General features: G+C 36.5%; 1 protein-coding gene across 1 annotated transcript in view; it reads right to left on the reverse strand.

Annotated features, from left to right (window-relative positions):
• Positions 1-16,563, reverse strand: part of PIK3C3 (phosphatidylinositol 3-kinase catalytic subunit type 3) — a 161,715-nt gene that overhangs the window by 27,338 nt on the left and 117,814 nt on the right. Inside the window, exon 21 of the mRNA XM_061399575.1 lies at positions 10,174-10,248. Coding sequence (XP_061255559.1) covers positions 10,174-10,248 — 75 coding nt within the window. The remainder of the gene's footprint in view (positions 1-10,173; positions 10,249-16,563) is intronic.

Genomic DNA, 16,563 nt, shown 5'->3' on the forward strand with positions numbered 1-16,563 from the left:
CATGTCAGTTCTAACTGTTGCTTCCTGACCTGCATACAAATTTCTCAAGAGGCAGATTAGGTGGTCTGGTATTCCCATCTCTTGAAGAATTTTCCACAGTTTATTGTGATCCACACAGTCAAAGGCTTTGGCATAGTCAATAAAGCAGAAATAGATGCTTTTCTAGAACTCTCTTGCTTTTTCCATGATCTAGTGGATGTTGGCAATTTGATCCTCTGCCTTTTCTAAAACCAGCTTGAACATCAGGAAGTTCACAGTTCACATATGGCTGAAGCCTGGCTTGGAGAATTTTGAGCATTACTTTACTAGTGTGTGAGATGAGTGCAATTGTGCGGTAGTTTGAGCATTCTTTGGCATTGCCTTTCTTTGGGACTGGAATGAAAACTGACCTTTTCCAGTCCTGTGGCCACTGCTGAGTTTTCCAAATTTGATGACATATTGAGTGCAGCACTTTCACAGCATCATCTTTCAGGATTTGGAATAGCTCAACTGGATTCCATCACCTCCACTAGCTTTGTTCGTAGCGATGCTTTCTAAGGCCCACTTGACTTCACATTCCAGGATGTCTGGCTCTAGGTCAGTGATCACACCATCGTGATTATCTGGGTCGTGAAGATCTTTTTTGTACAGTTCTTCTGCGTATTCTTGCCATCTCTTCTTAATATCTTCTGCTTCTGTTAGGTTCATACCATTTCTGTCCTTTATCGAGCCCATCTTTGCATGAAATGTTCCTTTGGTATCTCTCATTTTCTTGAAGAGATCCCTAGTCTTTCCCATTCTGTTGTTTTCCTCTATTTTTTTGCATTGATCGCTGAAGAAGGCTTTCTTATCTCTTCTTGCTAATAAGAGGTGTTAATTAAATTTTCCTGTTATTTGCATTTCTAATTCTTTGCGACCACATGGATTGAGGCCCGCCAGGCTTCTCTGTCCATGGAAATCTCCAGGCAAGAATGCTGGAGTGGATTGCCATTTCCTTCTCCAGGGGATCTTCCTGACATAGGGATCGAACCTGGGTCTACTGCACTGCAGGCAGATTCTTTACCATCTGAGCCACCAGGGAGGTCTATTTGCATTAGAGACATGGAAATATTTTTATAATTGTAGGTGAAGACAATTTTTTGGATTAAAGAGAATATATACTGCTGAAATTAATAGTATATAGTGTAGAGTTATTCTTAATTTTCCTTTTGAATATTTAATAATTAACTGGAACCAATCTCAAAACTGTACTTATTGTTTTTTATACCTCTACTTATTCTTTCTCCTTCAATCTCTCATGTTCTTTGTAACACCCCACTTCATCAATGGACAGATCATCCAAACAGAAAATCAGTAAGGTTAGAGCCTTAAATGAAACATTAGACCAGACCTACTTAATTGATATTTAAAGAGGATTCCATCCAACAGCATAACATACATTCTTCTCAAGTGCACATGGAACATTGTCCAGGATTGACCACGGTCTGGGCAACAAGGTAAGCCTTGGTAAAATTAAGAAAACTGAAATCTTAACACCTTTTCCAATCACAATGCTATGAGATTAGAAATAAACTACAAGAAAAATAGTGAAGAAATCAAAGAGGAAATCAAATACCTAGAAACAAATGAAAATGAAAAGCACATCAATTAAAAACCTATAGAATACAACAAAAGCAATTCTAAGGGGGATGTTTACAATGATACAATCATCCCTCAGGAAATAGGAAATATCTCAAATAAGCAACCTAACCTTACACCTAAAGCAACCAGAGAAAGAATAATAAACAGAATCAAAGTTAGCAGAAGGAAAGAAATCATAAAGATCAGAGTAGAAGTAAATGAAACAGAGACCAAAAATAAAAAAATTCAAAGATCAGTGAAACTAAAATCTGGTTCTTTGAAAAGATAAACAAAATTGATAAACCTTTAGCCAAAGGATCATAAGAGACTCTTACAAGAAACTGTAAGAGCAACAAGTATGCAACAACATGTATGCCAAGTGGACAACCTGGGAAAAATGGACAAATTTTTAGAAAGGTACATTCTCCCAAGACTGAACCAGGAAGAAACAGAAAATATGAAGAGACCAATCACTGCACTGAAATTGAAACTGTGATTTAAAAACTCCCAAAAAACAAAAGTCCAAGACCTGATGACTTCACAGGCAAATTCCAAGAAGAGCTAACAATAATCCTCCCGAAACTGTTCCAAAAAATTGCAGAGGAAAGAAAACTATCAAACTCATTCTGTGAGTCCACATCACCTTGACACAAAAACCAAAGATATCACAAAAAAAGGAAAATCACAGGGCAAAATCACTGATGAACACAGGTGCATAAATCCTCAACAAAATACTAGGAATCTGAATCCAACAATACATTAAAAGAATCATACACCATGAACAGTGGGATTTAACCCAAGGAGTCAAGGATTTTTCACTATCCTCAAAGCAGTGTGATAAACCACATCAAAAAATTGAAGGAAAAAAACACATGATCATTTCAAAAGATGCAGGAGAAGGTTTTGACAAAACTCAGCAACTATTTATGATAAAAGTTCTCCAGAAACTGAGCACGGAGTGTACATACCTCAACATAATAAAGGCCATATAAAACAAATCTACAGCTAACATCATACTCAACAGCAAAAAGCTAAAAACATTTCCTCTAAGATCAGGACCAAGACAGGGATATCTATTTCACCACTTTTATTCAACATAATTTTGGATATCCTAGCCACAGCAATCAGAGAAGAACAAGAAATAAAAGGAATCTAAATTGGAAAAGAAAAACAGTCACTGTTTGCAGATGCCGTGATATTATACACAGAAAATCCGAAAGATGCTACCAAAAGCTACTAGACCTCACCGATGAATTTAGTGAAGTTGCAGGATCAAAATTAGAGCACAGAAATATGCTGCATTTCTATATACTAACAACGAAAGATTAGAAAGAAATTAAAGAAACAATCACATTTAGTATTGCCTCAAAAAGTAAAAAATACCTAGGAATAACCCTACCCAATGTGACAAAACACCTGTACTCTGAAAACTGTAAGATAATGATGAAAGAAACTGAAGATGACACAAACAGATGGAAAGGTATAGCATGTTCTTGGATAGAAGAATCAATATTGTCAAAATGACTATATTACACAAGGCAATCTACAGTGGCATTTTTCATAAAACTAGAAAAAAAATTTAAATTTGTATGGAGACACAAAAGACTCTGAAGAGCCAAAGCAACTTTAAGAAAGAAAAATGAAGTTGGAGGAATCAGGCTTCCTGGTTTCAGACTATACTGCAAAGCTACAGTCATCAAAAAAGTATGAATCTGGCACAAAAACAGAAATGTAGATCAATGAACAGGATAGAAAGCCCAGAAATAAACCCACACATCTGTAGGCAACTTATCTTTGACAAAGGAGGAAGAATATACAATGGAGAAAAGACAGTCTCTTCAATAAATTGGAAAAACTGGACAGCTATGTGTAAAAAAAAAAAAAATGAAATTAGAACATTCTTTAACAACATACACAAAATGAACTCAAAATGGATTAAAAACCTAAATTGAAGACCAGACAGTATAAAGCTCATAGAAGAAAACATAGGCAAAACACTCTTTGACATAAATCACAGTAATAGAAATCTAATTAAGCTGAAAAGCTTTTGTACAGCAAAAGAAATCAGAGAAGACAAAAAGATAACCCACAGAATGGGAGAAAATTGCTGCAAATAATGGAATCAACAATTGATTAGTCTCCAAAATTTACAAACAGCTCATGGGGCTTTAACATCTTAAAAACAACCCAATCAAAAAATGGGCCAAAGACCTAAATAGACATTTCTCCAAAGAAGACATATAGATGCCAAGAGGCATACGAAAATTTATTCAACACTGCTGTTTAATAGAGAAATAAAAATAAAAACTATAATGAGATATTGCCTCACACCAGTCAAAAGGGCCATCATCAAAATCCAGACAATAAATGCTGGAGAGGGTGTAGAGAGAAGGGAACCCCTCTACACTGTTGGTAGGAATGTAAACTGGTACAGCCACTATAGAGAACAGTGTGAAGTTTTCTTAAAAAAAAAAAAAAAAACAACAAAAAATAGAGCTACATGTGACCCATAAATCCCATTCCTGCACACATATCTGGAGAAAAACATGATCTGAAAGGACACATGCACCCCAATGCTCACTGCAGGACTGTTTACAATAGCCAAGACAAGGAAGCAACCTAAATGTTTATCAACAGAGGAATGGATAAAGAAGATGTACAGATATATAAAGGAATAATACTCAGCCATTAAAAATGAAATAATGCTATTTGCAGCATCATGGATGGACCTAGAGATTATCATGCTGAGTGAAGTAGGTCAGACAGAGCAAGAGAAATATCGTATGATACCCTTTATAGAAACAGACTCACAGACTTAGAGAATGAACTTATGGGTATGGGGGAAAACTGGGGGAAGGGATAGTTGGGGAATTTGGGATGGGCAGGAACAAACTCCTGTATTTAAAATGGATAACCAACAAGAACTTAACTGTACAGCACAAGGGACTGTGCTCAATGTTATGTGGCAGCCTGGATGAGAGGGGAGATTGGGGGAGAATGGATACATACATACATATATATGTATGTATGTATACGGCTGAGTCCCTTTGCTGTCCACCTGAAACTATCACAACAGTGTGAATTGGCTATACTCCAATACACAATAAAAAGTTTTAAAAACTTGATAAAAAAGGATTTTAAAAAGGAAGAAGAATCTTAATAATCATTTCAGGTAATTACTTAGTTTTCTTTGCTACTAAAACAAATTCTCAGGCCCTATCATATCTAAGCCTGGGGACCAGCAGTGTGTATTTTAACTGGCTCTCCTGATGATTCTGATACACTCAGAAGCTTGAGGATTTCTGATCTACTTTATGCCGAGGAGTACAACTCTCGGCTTCAGTTAGGTCATTGTGGAGGGGACAGTGGCAAGATGAATCATCTAAATGATGATTCAGACCAATGGTTACAGTTTCCTTGTGTTGTTCAACTTCACTAGCTTAAAAATTGACACATTTTTTTGGTTATAGGGATTACTATGAAAATAATTTTTTAATATTTTCATTTATGAAACTTCAAATTCTTTGAAATACACCAAAATGTAATCTCTCTTCAAGTTATTCATTTTGAAGCAAAATAGTGTCTATGCAGCATTAAGGAATATATAATCTGATAAAACTTATATTAAAATATTTACTACCCTAATCTATAGTTTTACTTCAGTTTCAGTGACATGAATTAAGCTTTGTCATATAATAGGTGATCCAAAAGGAAGTAGACTGACTTTCCTCCACAATCTGACTTCAAATTTCTCCAACCAGACTATATATTACCTGCAAAGGACTGGCTTATTTCAGCTTCGGGGTATTTTATTGTACTGCATATTTTTCTCCATTTGCATCCCATACAAATCCAACACATTCTTAATGACCCCATCTAAATTACTCTTTCCATGAAGTAATCTCTGTCTCCTTAGGCACAATGAGTATAGCCCTCTATTACTTTTGATTACCTCTATGAGAAGAAACAATGCTCTTCTCAAAGAACCTTTTTTTTTTTTTTTTAAAGGCAGCTATAAGAAAACTATTAACATTTTCCTTATGACAGGTTTCAGTAAACAAAAAGACTTACTTCCTGACACTGAATATTTAAGAAACTTTCAAAAGAGCAGATTTTAAATAATGTTAAAAAGAAAACTATTCTCATGAGGACAAGTTCTCACTATTTAAACATCTAAAGTAATGATCAATAAAGACTAAAAAAGTATTTATGGATAAAAGGGAAGGTCTTATGTGCTTGGCTCTCTTCTGTATATATCAACTGAGAAATACAAATCAAACTGATAAATAATAGTATGTCCACAGTCTATAGTAAAAATAAGTTTTGATAGGATATAGATTTTTCTGTAACCTGCAGAAAGATAAAAAATGATATGAAAAAACCTAGTTCATTTATTTCTTTCCAAAGCATTTACTGGGTGCCTACTATGTACAAAACTTTATTTACATTCCCTTCTCTCATGTTGCAGAGAATAAACAAGCACATTAAGAAAACAAGTCTGTAGTTTTAGATTTTATAGTATGCTTAATCCTCCAAACTAAATAACAAGTGCAAACAGCTGAGAAAGCACTACCATTTGAATAGTAACTAAGTTCATTCTACTTAAAAAAGATTTTGAATATCACCAATTCATGATATCCTGAAAATATGTCCTGAAAAAAAAAAAACAAATAATCATATTTATTTTTAAAATAAAATAAATCTTCCCCTGGGTTGGGAAGATCCCCTGGAGAAGGGAAAGGCTACCCACTCCAGTATTCTCAGCTGGAAAATTGGGGTCACAAAGAGTTGGACATGACTGAGCGACTTTCACATTCACTTTCACCTTAAAACACTGAGACGATAGCATTAAATCATCAAACTTTTTCCTCTAAAAAGCTTCCTATATTATTAAATTAATGAGACTCTCAAAAGAGAATTCAGAGAGCAGTAACTTGAAGGCATTTGGATTCTGGAGTAGGAAAAACAACTAGAAATACATTGCTTGCTTCTCTCTAAAATCATGATTCCAGCTGTTATCAATTATGATAACAGCTATATAAGTCAAAAAAGGAAGGCATTCTTATTTTCTGGTGGTGAAATAAACAAAACCATAATAGCCCAAAAGGAATGTTTACTAGGTACTCGGTACCATACAAAATTCTACCATATTAAATCGTTCAACTCTCACACCAGGAGAGAGATTCTATTATTATACATTGAGAAGAAGAGACTGAGACACAGATAGATAACATGCTCAGTCATCCAATGGTGGAGGGACCATTTAAATTCAAAGAATTTGACTTCAGAGCCTGACATATTAACTCCTATAATGACATATTAACCCCTACAGTCCATGGAGTCGCACATAATAAGTCAAACATGACAGAGAAACTTTCATTATATATATGATATAGCTTAAATTTTGTGTGTGTGTGTGTGTTAGTTGCTCAGTCATGTCCAACTCTTTGTGACCCCATGGACTGTAGCCCACCAGGCTTCTCTGTCCATGGGATTCTCCAGGCAAGAATACTGGAGTGGGTTGTCATTTCCTTCTCCAGGGGATCTTCCCAACCCAGGGATCGAACCCAGGTCTCCCGCATTTCAGGCAGATTCTTTACTGTTTGAGCCACCAGGGAAGCTCTAGTCAAATTATAACATACGTAATTAACATAACTTGAAACTACTCTGAAATATGGACTGTTAGTAAAAAACAACTAGAGGCACAAATATTTTAAAATAAATCATTATAAACTTCAGGAAGTTGAGGAATGTATTATACTTCCATTTGTCTTGATATAACTTGTTTTTCCTCACATAATCCAATTTCATTCAATCTAAACCCCAGAACTGAAAATATTTATCCCAGTGAGGAAGGTTTAAAATGCTGTTGTATAATATAAAGGGATGAAATAATTAGAGAGATTAAGAAGAAATAACTTGGAGAAATGCTGTTTTGAAAGAAACAGACATGCTTCCTACCCAGGACATTTTAAGGTAAGCTTTTATTCTTCAAAAACAAAATTTAGAGCACCCTCTAGTGGAAAACTGGTGACAAGAAGTTTAAAATCTGTCCCTGAAATTTTACAATTCAGCTTCCATGAGTATCTATGCTGCTGCTGCTGCTGCTGCTGCTGCTAAGTCGCTTCAGTCGTGTCCCACACTGTGCGACCCCATGGACTGTAGCCCACCAGGCTCCTCTGTTCCTGGGATTCTCCAGGCATGAATACTGGAGTGGGTTGCCATTTCCTTCTCCAATGCATGCATGAATGGTAAGTCGCTTCAGTCGTGTCTGACTCTCTGCAACCCCATAGATGGCAGCCCACTAGGATCCTCTGTCCACAGGATTCTCTAGGCAAGAATACTAGAGTGGGTTGCGATATCCTTCTCCGCAAGTATCTATGACCTGGGCCAAAAAAGTATATTAGATAGACCTTTCTTTCCAAATCTTAACTCTTAAAGTATCCCCATCAATGCACATAGACACACACAAGACAGAACAGCTCTCAAAGTTCAACAGAAAAAGGTCTCTTATTTATCAATTTCTAAAAGAGACAGGTAAGATCTGTGAATCGTCAGCACCTAGAACAATACCTAAATATTACAGATATATTGCTACTCTATACATTAAAGAATTCCACTGTGGTTATAAAATGAATACAATATAAAAACAAATGTAATTATTTTTGTAGTTTGATTCTGTGGTTAAAAGATTCAACTGAAAAAGAGAGCTAAAAAACAACACAAGTAAACATTTTCCAAATTATTTTTTTTTTCCCAAACACAGCATAACATTTTATAAAAAATATACTTTACTAAATGAATAAATTTGGCAAGAACCTCCAACTTCCAATTCAATTTGGTTACATTCTTTCAGGCTTTGATTATTAAAGGGATTGTATGGCCTTGATACAGACACAGTTCCACATGCAAATTTTACCAGATAATTTTTCACACTAAAGATTTAAAGTTGAATATATGAAATTGCAGATTACATGAATAACACAGTTATTATATTAGCAATTAGTGAGGCTACACTGGATGTTAAATTCTTGGCATGAAAATTTGGAGAAATACTAATAGATAATATCATTACCTGAGAGACTATTTTAAGGGTACTTTAAAATCTACTTTCTGTGGAGGGCTGAAAAAACTTGGATCATATGGCATAGGGAAGAAAAAGCTCTATAGAAGAGAAGAAATATTTATTCATTAATTCAACAATAATTTATCAAACATTTGAGCTGAATGTTGTTCAAGGCTCTGGAGGCACAGTGAATGGACTGGGTCCTTGTTCTCAGGGAACTTACATCCTGAATGGGAGAGGATGGATGATGTTAAGAAGTCAATAAGCTCCATGAGAGCTAGGATTTCTGTCTCTTTTGTTTGGTATCTCTAGCACCTAGAACAACACCTAAAATATCGTAGGTGCTTAATAAATACTTGTTGAATTGTATTTGAAAAAAAGATAACTTAAGCTGGTGGTAAGTGTTGCAAAGAAAACAAAACAGAGTAAGTAGAAATGGAGAGGGGTGGGGTGGCAGGTATACATTATTTCAGACTCAAGAGTTAGAAAAGGCTATTCTAAAAAAGATGCCATTCAAACTTAAGCTTAGGAACCAAAGTCTCGCAAAGATCTGACAGAAGAGCTTCCCAGGAAGAACAAAACAAGAGCACTGGCTCAACACAGGAGTGATTCCACATTCAGACATTCAAACCGGTTGGGCAAGCCACAATGCCTGCATTAAAGAGTTCATATTTTAATCAAACAGTTTGGGCAAAAGATACTGGTGGTTTCAAATGGGGTCGAAGCAGTGGAAATGAAGAGAGGGGTTAACTTCATTATCCATTTTAGTGAGCAGTAGATACAATCTGATAATATGTTCAATATATGAAACAAAGCCAATAGTGGAATTAAAAATAACTCCCAACTCTGAGGCTTAAACAACTGAGTAAATGATGTTCCTATTTATTAGGATGGGAAAATCAAGCAAGGAACAGTTTATTAGGCAGGTAGTGGAAGAAGAAAATAACTTTTACAAATAGCTGTATATTTAGGATTTCAAGTAAATAGCTAGTGAAATTGATTGAAATAGAGTAAGTTTGGAATTTGTTTGCACAGAAAAGGTGTTTAAAGCACTGGGCCAAGGAGTTAATAGGAAGAAGGAGGGTGAGAACAGTTATTCCAAATACCTCCAAGAGGAAAAGGTAAAGAATTAAAGGTGGAGGTTAATGTGATTTCAGTGTTGACTGATACTGCGACTTATTGGTGTTGTCTGATAAGAGAAAGAATATTTAAACACTCTAAAACTAGAGCTATACAGTAATAAACTGGACTACTTGCAGACAATAAGGGCTTTCTACTAGAGGAGGCATTTCAAGAAGTAAAGGCTATATGATCATCTACAGGATTTTTACTATAGCAATTCTTAAAAAGTATAGGCATTTCCTTTGTATGTTCTTAAAAGTACCATATAGAGGGATTTCTAAGACTACAGTTTATATTCACTTAGGCAACTTATTTTATTACGAAGTAGATTCCACAGCAAAAATCATTGGCATATAAAATGTATATCTTCTACTAGCCATTATTACCTGTTTTTGTCAGCAAAAGGTTATCCAGGTGCCTGTCTCCTACTCCAAGAATATATGTAATCACGCAATATCCAGCTGCAATAACAGTTCAAAAACAAAAAAGCAAAAGAATTGTGAAAAACACAGGCAAACAAGGTTACACATACAACTGAATACAAAAGCAGTTTGAGCTAATTTAATTTTAAACTGATTACTACTCTTTTCAATTTCTTACCTAAATTTGCAAAGAAAATGTGTAATCTTTGATTCTATGAAGCAGTTATCACTTTAAACTCAAATTATTATTTGCATCAGAAAAAATATCGTGCAAAATTCTGTCAAATTGTTAAAAAGTCATTTTAACCAAAGTTAAGTGAGATTGTAGAAACCTTAATTATAACACGTGTCTATCATTTCTCACTTCAAACTGGGTATATGTTAAGAATGACAGTGAAAAAAGGGTCGCAGAAACATACATAATGAAGTCAATCATACCACAACCATCTTATCTACACAATGACAAAAGTAAATGTAAAATTAAAACAAATTTTAGAGAAATAATCTTGAAGTGGCAGCAGAAAGAACAATGAATGAATTCACTTGAGTTGTAAAAACATGTATAAAGTTCATAGCATAATCCTCTAAATTAAGAAAAATTACATAAGCAGGACCAGTCATTGTCTCATTTTTTTCTTTCTCATAAAATCTGGAAACCTGGCACATGTTGAAAAATGCTCAAAAAATTTAAGCAAATAACATCTGTTTGAAGCTGAATTTTTTCTGCTCTGTTTCTCTCATTAATAACCTAACAATAAATAAAATTTGCAAATACACATGACTATGCCAGTATTTACAAACATACATTTATTTCAGTCACTATGGAAAATAAAAATCAGACCACTTGTTAATAACGGCATTAATCCTGTCTAAATTCAATTAATATTATTAATGTTCATTTAATACATGTTCTGAAGGCCATACCGGAAGTCCAAAAATGACTTAAGTAATGACATTACCGTTAGATCAATCTTCAATTATTAGGTTGGTACAAAAGTAACGGCAGTTTTGGACCCTTAATTTTAAATCATTATACCTAGGCTCAAACACATCTTTATTTATCAAAATACAACTGTTACAATCAACATGTTTTTAGCAAAGAGAACTGAACTAAGTTGGTTTATTCCTGGAGTATAAAGATCTGTGCTTTGGGATTTGATGAACTCTTGAAAGCATTTTCTGCATGCTGCTGATTGCAGAAGCATTTCCCTTGCAAAGAGTTGTCAAGATGCTTGAACAAGTGGTAGTCAGTTGGAGAAAGGTCAGATGAATATGGTGGATGAGGCAAAACTTCATAGCCCAATTTGTTCAAATTTTGAAGTGTTGGGTTCTGAGATGTGCAGTCGGGCGTTTTCAGGAGAACTAGGTCCATGCTGTTGACCAATGCTGGTTGCAGGCATTCCAGTTTCTGGTGTATCTCATCAGTTTGCTGAGCATTTTGCAATGGTTTCACCAGGATTCAGAAAACTGTAGTGGATCAGATGGGCAGCAGACTACCAAACGGTGACCATGACCATTTTTCGGTGCACCCTTTGGCTTTGGAAAGTGCTTTGGAACTTCTTGGTCCAACCACTGGGCTGGTTGTTGCTGGCTGTTGTTTAAAGTCCACTTTTCAGCGCATGTCACAATTCGATTGAGAAATGGTTCGTTGTTGTTGTGCAGAATAAGATGACACTTCCAAACAATGCTTTATTTGATTTGTGGTCAGCCTACTTATCGAACTTTTACACCTTTCCAATTTGTGTCAAATGCCAAATGGCTGTAGAATGGTTGACGCTGAGTTCTTGGGCAACTTCTCATGCAGCTGTAAGAGGATCAGCTTTGATGAGAGCTCTCAACTGGTCATTGTTAACTTCCAATGGCTAGCCACTATGCTCATCTTCAAGGCAGAACTTTGCTCATCTCCTTTGCAAAACTTCATGACCACTACATTGCACATTTGATAGCAATTCCTGAGCCACATGCATTGTTGATGTTGTGAGCTGTTTCCTCTGCTTTATGACTCATTTTGAACTTGAATAAAACAATCACTTGAATTTGCTTTGTGTCTAACATGATATCTATAGTCTAAAATAGATATAAAATCCAAAGCAATAAGTCATTAGCAAAAACACATGAAGTGAGAAATCCACATTAAAAGGATGTATAAAATAACCACATTTATTTAAGAATTATTCCAATATCAAATGGCAAACGTTAACAATGTAAAACCGCAATTACTTTTGCACCAACCTAATTATAAAGTTATAATTTATTGAAGGCTAGGCTTTTAAATAGACACATTACATTCATTATGACTAACCCTTTTAATGATGTAAATTAAGTATTATAAATATCCATTGAATGAAAAAACCTCTGGTTCCAGATATTAACAGGATTGTCCAAAGTCACCAGACTGGAGTTTAAACCTAAGTTAGACTCCATCACTCACACCACTTTTGCACTGTACTTTGTGTAATTCCTCCTTCCCAGAGTGGCTATTTTTTAATTTTTTAAAATTTATTTTTAATTGGAGAATGATTGCTTTACAATATTGTATAGGTCTCTGCCATACATCAACACGAATCAGCCATAGTTGTGTGTATATATATATATATATATCTCCCCTCCCTCTTGAACCTCCTTCCCCTCTCTCCCCCCATTCCACCTCTCTAGATTGTCACATGGCATCTGTCCGATTTTCTGAGTCATACAGCAAACCCCACTGGCTACGTAGTATACATATTACAGTAACGTGTATGTTTCTATGCTACTCTCTCTTCTTCCCACCCACTCCTTGCCCCCTGGGTCCACAGGTCTGTTCTCTGTGTCTGTGTCTTCACTGCTGCCCTGCAGATAGGTTCATCAGTATCATCTTTCTAGACTCCATACATATACATTAATATGATATTTTTCTGATTTACTTCACTCTGTATAATAAGTCTCTAGGTTCATACACCTCATTAGAATTGACTCAAATGTGTTCCTTTTTATGGCTGAGTAATATTCTATTGCATATATGTACCACAGCTTCTTTATTCATTCATCGGTCTACAGACATGTAGGTTGCTTCAATGTCCTAGCTATTGTAAATAGTGCTGCAATAAACACTGGGGTACAGGGTGTCTTTTCCAATTATGGTTTTCTCAGGGCATATGCCCAGTAGTGAGATTGCTAGATAATACGGTAGCTTTATTCCTAGGTTAGGAATCTCCATACTGTTCTCCATAGTGGCTATGTAAATTTACACTCCCCCTAAATAGTACAAGGAGAAGACAATGGCAACCCACTCCAGTACTCTTGCCTGGAGAACCCCACAGATGCAGGAGTCTGGTAGGCTGTAGTCCATGGGGTCACAAAGAGTCAGACACGACTGAGCAACTTCACTTTCACTTTTCACTTTCATGCATTGGAGAAGGAAATGGCAACCCACTCCAGTGTTCTTGCCTGGAGAATCCTGGGGATGGCAGAGCCTGGTGGGCTGCTGTCTATGGGGTCGCACAGAGTCAGACACGGCTGAAGTGACTTAGCAGTAGCAGCAAACAGTACAAAGTGGCCACTTTGATGGGTGCAACACTCAGCAACATATTTAATTTCAAGTATATTTTTTAAGAGTAACTCACCATAGCCTAATACTAGATATAAAAGTATATCTATTTCAAAAATATTCATATGTACCAAATGAATGAAAGATATTATCATTCCAAAAGCTTGTAATCATATTATTAGTCTAATAATTTTCACTTCTTCTGGTTGTTCAGTTGCTCACTCATGCTCAACTCTTTGTAAACCCATGGACTGCAGCACACCAGGCTTCCCTGTCCTTCGCCATCTCTCAGAGTTTGCTCAAACTCATGTCCATTGAGTCAGTGATGCCATCCAACTTCTGTCATCCCCTTCTCCTCCTGTCTTCAGTCTTTCCCAGCAACAGGGTGTTTTCTAATGAGGCAGCACTTCACATCAGGTGGCCAAAGTATTGGAGCTTCAGCTTCAGCATCAGTCCTTTCAACGAATATTCAGGGTTGATTTCCTTTAGGAATGACTGTTTGATCTCCTTGTAGTTCAAGGGACTCTGAAGAGTCTTCTCCAATACCACATTTCGAAAGCATCAATTCTATGGCACTCAGCCTTCTTTATGGTCCAACTCTCATATCCATACATGACTACTGGAAAAATCATAGCTTTGACTATATGGACCTTAGTCGGCAAAGTAATGTCTCTTGCTTTATAATATGGTCTCTAGGTTTGTCACAGCTTTTCTTCCACAGAACAAGGATCTTTTAAATTTCCTGGCTGCAGTCACCATCCACAATGATTCTGGAGCCCAAGAAAATAAAGTCTGTCACTGTTTCTACCATTTCCCTATCTATCTGCCATGAAATGATGGGACTGGATGCCATGATCTTAGTTTTCCGAATGTCGAGTTTTAAGCCAGCTTTTTCCACTTTCCTCTTTCACGTTCCTCAAGCTCTTAGTTCTTCCTTTTAATTCGCTTTCTGCCATAAGGGTGGTGTCATCTACATGATATTTCTCTCAGCAATCTGAATTCCAGCTTGCGCTTCATCCAGCCTGGGATTTTACATGATGTACTCTGCATAAATTAAATAAGCAGGTTGACAATATACAGCCTCCTTTCCCAATTTGGAACAAGTCCATTGTTCCATGTCTGGTTCTAAATAGTGCTTCTTGACCTGCACACAGATTTGTCAGGAGGCAGGTAAGGTACTCTGGTATTCCAATCTCTTCACGAATTTTCCACAGTTTGTTGTGATCCACAGTCAAAGGCTTTAGAATAGTCAATGAAGTAGTAGATGTTTTTCTGGAATTCTCTTGCTTTTTCTATGATCCAGTGGCTGTTGGCAAATTAATCTCTTGTTCCTCTGTCTTTTCTAAATCCAGTTTGTACATCTGGTATTTCTTAGTTCACATACTATTGAAGCCTAGCTTGAAGGATTTTGAGTATTACCTTGCTAGCATGTGAAATGAGTGCAACTGTGCAGTAGTGTGAACGTTCTTTGGCATTGCCGTTCTTTGGGACAGCAATGAAAACTGACCTTTTCCAATTCTGTGCCCATAGCTGCATTTTAACAATCAGTTACAAATCAATTACAGTTGACTAAACAAATCAGTTATTCTCAAAATATAGTTTGTAGTGTGACAAGGACTACTGGTTTATCAACAACACAATATCCTATCTATATTCTTCCTTAAAACAAAACTAAACCAAGATTTTTGGGGCAAGAATGTGCCCACACTAAAGACATTTCCCAGGCTCACTTGAAGTTAGGCCTGTCCACTGAGATGTAGGCAAATAGAGTCTTAACGGTTAGCATTTTTAAAGCACGAACTAACCAGGAGACCTTGATTGACCCTAATATTCCTGAAGAGCTCAAACTCCAACCACATCGGCTTACACCTGGGCTTCTTACAAAGAAGAAATTAACTTTTACGTGTGTAAACCACTACAGTCAGGTCATGTTAACTTCTGCTGAAAGAACCTGTTAGTAGGCTACTGGGAGACTTGAGGGTCATTTACATAACGGATGAGGAAATACAGCTTGCTGGCCCAAACTGGTCTCCCTCTGTTTTTACATTTTATAAAGAAAACTTATTGGAACAGAGACATACCCATTTATTTCAATATATCTTGAGCACTACAATGGCCTGGGTGAACGGCTGCAAAAGAGACCACCAGGCCTAAAAAGCATAAATATATTTACTTATCTGAATGGTTTTAGGGAAAAATGGACCGATATTTGATCTAAGGCATTACTATTCAACATAGAATACACAGATTGGCAGTTTCACTACTATCTAGAAGCTTGTGAAAAATGCAAACTTTTAAGCCCTACTTCATTCCTATTGCATCAGAATTTCCAGGGGGCAGTGGCCAGAGTGATTCTTATACATATCAAAGTCGTCTCTAGTGTTCTAATGTACTTGGGAATCCTGTGTGGAGATGCTGATCCAACATCAGCAGAGGAAAGACCTGAGAGTTTGTCTTACAAACAAGTGCCCTGGTGAAGCCAATGCTGCTGGATGATACTTGTGGTACTGCTACTGCTGCTAAGTCACTTCAGTCGTGTCCAACTCTGTGCGACCCCATAGACGGCAGCCCAACAGGCTCCCCTGTCCCTGGGATTCTCCAGGCAAGAACACTGGAGTGGGTTGCCATTTCCTTCTCCAATGATACCTGTGGTAGCCCTACTCTAAAACTGCTGCAAAATATGCAGTTTTACAAATAACTGAAAGCTCTCCACTTAAAAATTAGTGAGTTACTGAAGACATTACACCTGGTATTGGTAAAGAGAACTGAGAACATATTAGAACTTATTAGCACACTGTGTTCACTAATAAGGGATTCCCTTAGAAATC

Source organism: Bos javanicus, chromosome 24 (genome assembly GCF_032452875.1).
Source record: "Bos javanicus breed banteng chromosome 24, ARS-OSU_banteng_1.0, whole genome shotgun sequence".
Classification (NCBI taxonomy): Eukaryota; Metazoa; Chordata; class Mammalia; order Artiodactyla; family Bovidae; genus Bos; species Bos javanicus.